At 57.7% G+C, this 8,079-nt stretch overlaps 1 protein-coding gene across 1 annotated transcript in view; it reads left to right on the forward strand.

Moving 5' to 3' along the window:
- The window catches only part of MAP2K2 (mitogen-activated protein kinase kinase 2), a gene marked incomplete at its 5' end in the record, with an annotated part of 20,009 nt that overhangs the window by 11,342 nt on the left and 588 nt on the right, over nucleotides 1-8,079 (forward strand). Inside the window, 7 exons of the mRNA XM_015567180.1 lie at nucleotides 197-274; nucleotides 1,040-1,091; nucleotides 1,173-1,297; nucleotides 1,902-2,115; nucleotides 3,941-4,005; nucleotides 5,299-5,360; nucleotides 6,362-6,407. Coding sequence (XP_015422666.1) covers nucleotides 197-274; nucleotides 1,040-1,091; nucleotides 1,173-1,297; nucleotides 1,902-2,115; nucleotides 3,941-4,005; nucleotides 5,299-5,360; nucleotides 6,362-6,407 — 642 coding nt within the window. The remainder of the gene's footprint in view (nucleotides 1-196; nucleotides 275-1,039; nucleotides 1,092-1,172; nucleotides 1,298-1,901; nucleotides 2,116-3,940; nucleotides 4,006-5,298; nucleotides 5,361-6,361; nucleotides 6,408-8,079) is intronic.

Consider the following 8,079-nt stretch of genomic DNA (forward strand, 5'->3'; position numbering starts at 1 on the left):
GAAGCCGCGGGGCGCCTTTAGCTGTGGTCTGGCCTCTGTTTCCCATGGAGCAGAGCAGGCCTCAGCTCTCCAGGAACCAGGGAAATGTTGCGTTTTTCAATCTGCCACTTCAGCATCCCTCTGGGATCTGCCTCTGCAGCGGCCCCACCCGGCCGCCTGCTCAGCGCTTGCCTTCTCTCTCCTGTACTGCCCCCAGGATGGTGGCTCTCTGGACCAGGTGTTGAAAGAAGCCAAGAGAATTCCAGAAGAGATCCTGGGGAAGGTCAGCATTGCGGTGAGTGTGCAGGCGCCACGTCCCTGCCATTGCAGCACTGGGTGCGTGCACGCGCTCACAGCCCCGTGCTCTGCCACTTGATTCTCACTTATGCCCGCTCCACATGGCCAGCTGTGTGTGTCGCTACAGCCCCTGCAGAGAGGGAGACGGCCAGCACCAGTCTCCACTGGCTGGGTACTGAGTAGGGGCATCCCTTTGCCCATAAAATAGGGGTAATGCTCTCCTGCCCCATATACCAGGTGCCAGGTTGCATGGGACCCTGATGATGTGGTCCCAGGCACACAGGGTCCCCCAGTGCAATATCACGAGTGTTTCTTCTCTGACTTGGTGACACCATCAGTTTGGGGGGCTGGGGGTCCTTAGCACAGCCCGGAACCAAAGCATTCAACAGATGGCACCTATTGGGCGGGTACGACTGCTGTTCGGAGGCAGGGTGGCCAGCGCATGCTCACAGCCCTAACAGTGCCTTGGGCCCTGTCTCAGCTTCCGTGGGTCTCGACCGCTCCTCTGAGACCGAGGGGGTGGCAGTGTTTGCCTCGTGGGTGGGTCGTCATGTGAGAATCGGTGAGGGAGGCATCTGTACCCACCAGTGGGCTGTCACTGCCCTCACTTTGCCTCTCCTCTGCTCGTCCCCACCTGAAAACGCATTCCCTGAGCTAGTTCCACATGCTGTGGCCACTGAGGTCTGGCCTGCAGGCCTGTCCAGGGCAGACTCCCCCCTGTGGCACGGCCCTGCTGACCTTCCACCCTGTGGCTCCCTCACAGGTTCTGCGGGGCCTGGCGTATCTCCGGGAAAAGCACCAGATCATGCACCGAGGTAAGAGGCGCAGAGCCCCTCCCGGGCCACGGGCCAGTGGGTGGGCCTGAGCCACGCCTCACCCGCTGGCTCTGCTCTCAGATGTGAAACCATCTAACATCCTCGTCAACTCCAGAGGGGAGATCAAGCTGTGCGATTTTGGGGTGAGCGGGCAGCTCATCGACTCCATGGCCAACTCCTTCGTGGGAACTCGATCCTATATGTCTGTAAGTCCTTTGAGAGGCGTTTTAACATCGCGTGCCATACCCTCCCCTTCCCGTTTGCTCTTCCCCATTTTCCAGAAGCCTGCATGTTCTCGTAATATACTCTCCTTTTCCTTTGCTGGATTTCTCCTCTGAAATTCTCATTTCCACCATGTTCTTGCTCAGGTTTGTCTCTGGGAATGCCTGCCTGGTTCTTCCCACTGGTAATAAAAACCCAGTCAAGAAGGGTAGTAGTTAATTTTTGAGCCAAGAAACTAGACCTCAGGTGTTTTAGGAAACAACCAGGTGGTAGTTGAAGCAGATTCTGAGAAGTTAGTCTAGGGATTACTGTGGGAAAGGAGGCATCCCACTATGGTTCTTTCCCAAAAGTGCCAGGGATTTGGGATTTTAAAGCGATGCTGTCAGCCCTGGCTGGAAGCTTCTCCCAGAGCGGGCGGAGGGAGTATACAGAATCACTCTGGTCTCTGAAGGGTTAGCAGGGCTCAGGGGAGGCGTCTGAGGGGACAGCGGGAGACACTCAGATCCACCCTGGCCTGGTGAGCCCCCCCAGCTTCCAGGTTCATCTGGCTCCCTCTGGCTTTTCTTTCCTCTCTGTCTCCCCCACCAGCCGGAGCGGCTGCAAGGCACTCACTACTCGGTGCAGTCAGACATCTGGAGCATGGGCTTGTCCCTGGTGGAGCTGTCCATTGGAAGGTACCCCATCCCCCCGCCGGATGCCAAGGAGCTGGAGGCCATATTCGGCCGGCCCATGGTCGATGGGGCGGAAGGAGAGCCTCACACCATCTCACCGCGGCCGAGACCCCCCGGACGCCCCATCAGTGGTATGGCCTGAGTCTAGCACTTCCGGTTTGGATGGGCAGTGACCAACATGGGGAATGCCATGCTGAGGGGTGGCAGCTGCCTCCCCTCTGGCCCTTCTTAGCACCACCTGTCCCCTGGGTTGTGCTAACTGTGGTCAGCAGTCCTCAATGGTCCTGAGGCTTCTAGGGCCGTGCTAGAAGCAGCGCCCCCGACCTGTCCCATCCGGGACAGCTGCACCTGTTGCCACCAGCTGGTGGGATCTAGACGCCAACCCCTCAGCCAAGCCACTGGTTGGGTTGGATTTTCCAACATTTTATCACAGAAATGTCCAAGCACACAAAACGAGAGGCTTGCCCAGGGAATGCCCTTAGGCGCACCACCTAGCCACTGCCCTGAGCCTTCTGCTGTGTTTGGGCCAGGCCTTCCAGGGAGACCCAAAATTGAAAGGAACTAGATTCAGAATTTCCTTCGGTGGTTTGTTGGACACACCGGCAGCTCAGCATGGGAGGGGTCAGGAGGCTGGGGGGCACTGGGCTCCCAGACAATTCTTGATACCAAGAGCTGCCGCCTGTGAGGTGGAAGGCTGAGAGGTTCAGGCTGCTGCTTCCACACTTGGAGGGTGGCAAGGGGGAGGGTCGCAGCTGAGCAGAGCCTGGGAACAATGCTCGACAGGAAGGGAACTGAGTTAAGTAAGAGTCCAAGGGAACATACAGTGGACTGTGGTCAGCTGGTTTCATAACAGTTTTATCCAGATAAAATTCAAGTACCGTATGATTCACTCTTTTCAAGCGTATAATTCAATGGGTTTGGTATCCTCACAAGATTGTCCAACCATCACATCTATCTAATTCCAAAACACTCTATCACCCCAAAAGGGATCCCCAACCCTGGCACCCACAAATCCATTTCTTGTCTCTGAATTTGCCGCTTCTGGACATTCCGCGTAAATGGAATCACACCCTGTGGCCTTCGTGCCTGGCTTCTCTCACTGAGCGTCACGTTTCCAAGGTCCATCCATGTTGTCCCAGTGTCAGTGCCTCACTCCATTTCATGGCCGAATAAGACTCCCCTGGGCCATGTGTTGTGTGTCTGTTCACCATTGATGGGCACTTGGCTGTCAGATGGTGATTTTCACAGTGTTTTCTAGTCCAGGCCTTCTTTCCGGGGCTGCACCCAGACTGCTGGGTGTCTTGATTTCCCCTAAGGAGAGAATCTTGCCCCCATCGGTGTCCTCAGGCCCTTCCCCCGAGCCTCCCAGTCCAACTCCCAGCGGCCTCCCTGGTGTTCCCCTTCGGCCCCTTCCCAGCTGGGAGGAACGGTGGGTCATGCCAGGCCACCTTGGCCTGCCACCATCTCCTCCAGCCCCTGCCCCAGCTCCGTGCCCATTTCAGGATAAGACAGAAGGGGAAGTCCAACTGCCAAACCCAGACCTGGCCAGCTGGGTCTAGGACGGGTCAGCCACCCCCAGCCAGCCTACTGCTGTCTCCACCCGAAGCTCCATGCAAGGTCACGCTGCAGTCAGCAAACCGCCACCACCACCCACCCCGCTGCGCCTGGGTGCCACTAAAGCAGGGGCTGTGCCGTGGCACCACCTGGGCACAGCACCGTCCCAAATGTGCAACTCCTCAAAACGCTCCTGTTCATTTTGGTGTGTTATTAATTCATTAGGAGTAAAGTTACTTTTCTAGGAAATGAACTTAGTAGCCAGGCCAGGGGAGCCTCCCCTGGTTCAGGCATTGTGGGGAGAAGAGTGCTGGCTTATTCAGCACACTCAGACTTACTGCCCAACAGGAACACATCAGCCACTCGCCCATTTCACCCCATTTTTGTTTCTCCCCTGGGCAGGCCACGGGGTGGACAGCCGACCGGCTATGGCTATCTTTGAACTGCTGGACTACATTGTGAACGAGGTGGGTACCTGAAGGCCCTTTGGCACGTCTTCATGCCAACGAATTAAGTTATTCCTGTAGGAACACATTAGCAAAAAGGGAGAATTCGACACATAGACTAAGGATTTTGTTGGGGGAGAGATGGAGACCATTCTTTTCCATAGGAGGTTATCAGGTGTAAAAACATGGTCTTACTTCCAGCCATACTGCAGAAACCCACCCCTCCCCCAAGGGACATTTTTTGTTTTTATAAAGATGATCCCAGAATTCCCACTGCAGCCCTCTCCCTCCAAGGCCAATAGCCAAGTATTAGGGCCAAGAAGCCAAGCCACTCCCAGAGCTCTGACACCCCGCATCTCTCAGAGCATCTTGGAGTCTGTGTCCATAAAGTCATAAATAGTCCCACTCCCTTGGGGAAAGTCCAGGTGCCCCCTCTTCTCTGGGAAGGAGGCACAGAGCACCTGGAAGGGTAGTATGAATATTCCCGTTGTACAGACCGGTAAACCGAGGCCTGAGGATGGAAGCAGCCTCCTTAGAGGTCTGCAGCAGGACCTGTGAAGCCTCCCTCTCAGCAAGGCCTGGGCGCCTTCCCTGGGGCTGACGTGTATTTTCGGTGGCCCTCTGGAGGCAGGGCAAAGAAACAGGGTGGCTGGGCTGCCTGTGGTGTGGGACTTGGCCCAGGGCTGAGAGGTCGGTGGTGACAGACCAGGGTGGGGTGCCTGGTGACACAGCTCTGCCTGTACCTGACAGTGCCACCCAGCAAGCACCTCCCTCCCTGAGCGGGAAGGCTGGGTCCCAGGACTGGGAAGGTGGAAGGAGCTGAAGAGGAGGCCTTGTCACCACCCTGGGACGTGTGTGTCAGGCCAGGCTCCTCGGGCTCCCCCCGCTTTCAGGCCCTAACCCCTGGAACTAGCTGCCCCTGTAGTCTAGACCTTCAGCTCATTCAAGACACCCACAGGTGAGTGGCTCAGGCAGTGTGACACCACCCTTGTCCATAAATGAGGGTGAGCCCTGCTCTCCTTCCTTGTAGAACCAGTGTGATCCCCAAATGAGACTTTCGAAAGAAAACCCTGGAAGAGGCCAACCCAGTTAGCAGAGCTGGAGGCCAGGCCAGCCAAGAAGCTGCTGGACAGGAGAGGGGATGGGTGCCCCCTCCGCTTCTAGCAGGGTGAAGGGACTGGGCTAGGAGAGGTGTGCCCTGAGGGTCCCCAGGTGCCATGCTGTCCTCACCTGGGCAAGGCTGGGAAGTGTCTTCTCCCTAATTCCAGAACCAGCGTGAGCATCTGACTCCCACCTGTCTGTTCTCTCCCACAGCCGCCTCCTAAGCTGCCCAGTGGTGTCTTCACCCAGGACTTCCAGGAGTTTGTGAATAAATGGTAAGGTGCCACAGCCTCCAGTGCGGTCTCGGGTGGGTGGGGCTGGGTACCAGGCCCTCCTCGGGGAACATAAGGGCCCTCCTGGAGTGGGCCGCCCACACTTCCAGCCATCAACCTAGAAGTCTGCTTCTCTGGCCCTGGCCCAGCCCCTCTGCCGAGCCGACCACTCAGGACTCCGGGTGGACAGCAGCGTCCGGTGGGACACCTGTGGACACCTGAGAACCCAGGTTCCCTTTCCAAAGCCAACTCACAGTGTCCAGCTGCCGTGCCCAACACCCGAGTGAACCTGGGTTCCAGGCACTTGGGCAATAAAGCTGTTCCCACCTTGCTTTCTGCCAGAAGGCTCCCCGAATCCCTCGAGCCCTGCAAGCCACCACCTTCTAAATAAGCCTTCCTCGCCGGAGTCTGGGAGGCGGTCAGCTGTTCCCTCTGAAGAAGGGGGATGAGCAGACACGGCCCAGGGGCACCTGGAGCCTCTGTGGCTCCCAGCAGCAAACCTGCGCTGGGCAGAGAAGGTGCCCTGGCCTCCTGCCTTCCGGCCAACGCTGTGTGGCACAAATCCAGTTACCCGTTGTCCGTGTAAACATTTTTGTCTCCATGCAAGGTTTTCTCTGTGTTTGAAGAATTGCCATTCGGCCCCAAGCTGCTTTGAGCAGCTGCGTTTCGGCAGTTCTGCTTTTTTTAAGGAAAAGGTTCCATTTTGACCATCGGACTCCCAAACGTGTGGGTTTTATGGAAAATGGAGCTGCAGTTGCTGCCAGGCCTCTGACTGAGCAGCAGCAGGGGGTTTCCCACCTCCTCTCCCTTTCCCTGTTTCGTGGTCTCAGACCCTGTCCCTCCCTCCCCGAGGCGCACTGCCCTTATACCTCAGCCAGTGCTGGAGCCCTCACCCCGGGGACCAGGCAGCAGAGTGATGGCGGTTCCCGTGGCCACCAACTCACTGCGCTGTCTTGTTGTCTCCCCATGCTCCGTCTTGCTGCTCCACCTCATGGAACCCCCAGCCTCATTAAGAACCCAGCTGAGCGAGCAGATCTGAAGATGCTCATGGTGAGTGATGCTGCAGATTCCGGGATGCCCAGGGCGCAGCTGCCGCCCAGGGCCCACCCTCCTCCTCAGGAGAGGGAAGCCCCGGCCAGGCGCCCTGAGCCAGCTCTTGTCACGGGGCGTGTGTTCAGCTGGCGACCCTGTGGGTCTCCTGGCCCATAGTGGGAATGACCCAGAGCCGGCTCTGCCCTCTCAGCCCCTCAGGAAACAGAAGGGCCCAGCCATGCGTGGTTGGGGCTGTTTCTGCAGAATGATGGGCTCTGAGGCTTCTGGAGGCTTCCATCGTGGGCTTGTCAAGCCGCCCGCGGTCAGGGAGGCCACGAGGCTGGTGCTGTCCTTGGATGTCCCACACCATTCAGTGTCCTTGAAAACCCAGGTGGCCTCTGAAACCTGCCTTCCCCTCAGGACCTTTGCACAGGATGGTCCTGCCCCCAGGGATGCGCCCTGTTCCTCTCAGCGCTCCGGGCTCCATGTCTGTGAGTCTTGCCTTCAGGGCCTCTGAGAAGGCCCTGCACCTGCTCTAATCCCGCCCCACTATTAGTTGTGGCAACAGGCTGTGTCCTGGTTGTCATCACCGTTTGCTGTGGTCAAAATAGGAAGCCTTGCCTGGAGCACCATGTGGGAAGGGGTCTGCCTCTGCCGGATCCTTTCTAGAAACTTCTTACTGTGTCTGACATAGATTTTCCAGTAATGTGTGCTAAAGAATGCGGATACAGTGTAAGAGACATGTGTTCGTTGTAAAAGATACAAACACGAAATGGAGAAATGCGATTGTGTTGAAACCCCCTGTAGTGTCCCCGGCTCCCCAGCTCTCCGAGCACGCTGTGCAGAAACCTCCCAGGTCTCCCTGCCTGAGTAAAACCGTCTGCTGTTGGGGCTACCTTTGCACCCACTCTCCTGCCGCCCTAAACCACAGGAGTTCGCTCCCTGCTTCGGTGTTTCACTCAAGCCTGCCCCAGCCTTCAGCAAGATGAGGTGGTCTTGCCTGCCCCAGCTTGCAGAAGAGGCAGCAGTCCGGACCTTAATGTCACATGGGAAGACTAGACCCCTCCGTGGACTCTGAGGCCCCGCCCTCCTGTCCTGGGCCGCCCCTGCCGGGCACACCCTGTTCAGAGAGCGTTCGTTCACCCCACCCAGCCCAGAACCAGGAAGCTAGAGTGCTCGGCTGTTCCTGCTGGAACCGCCAGCCTTGGGTGGCTAGCAAATTCCTTAAAACAAAGTGGAATGCACAAATCTGTTCCTCAGCCTCACAAGCCATATTTAAAGGGCCGAGGAGCCTCTTGTGGCTGGTGGCTGCCACACTGGATGGGACTTGTAGGGAACTTGCTATCCACACAGGCAGTTCTTTTCCAGATCAGATGGTCTCATCCGGGGGACTCTGCCTGCAGGGGATATAGGCCACGTCTGTTGACACCTATGATCACCTATGATCGTCACAACTGGGGGTGCTCCTGGCATTGAGTGGGTGTGGCCAGACATGCTGCTCACCACTCCACAGCGTCAGGACGGCCCCCAGGGACTGACTTGGCCTCAGGGTCAGCAGTGCTGAGGCGGAGTCCTGGGCTCCCTGTCCCCTGACACCCTGTTCCACATCTTTGTGGCTTCAGGCATGGAACTTACCTGCTCCCTGTCCCGACTGTGTCCTCCTGCATTGGCGGGGGGGGGGGGGGGGGGG

The sequence above is a fragment of the Myotis davidii genome, unplaced genomic scaffold (assembly GCF_000327345.1).
Source record: "Myotis davidii unplaced genomic scaffold, ASM32734v1 scaffold551, whole genome shotgun sequence".
NCBI lineage: Eukaryota > Metazoa > Chordata > Mammalia > Chiroptera > Vespertilionidae > Myotis > Myotis davidii.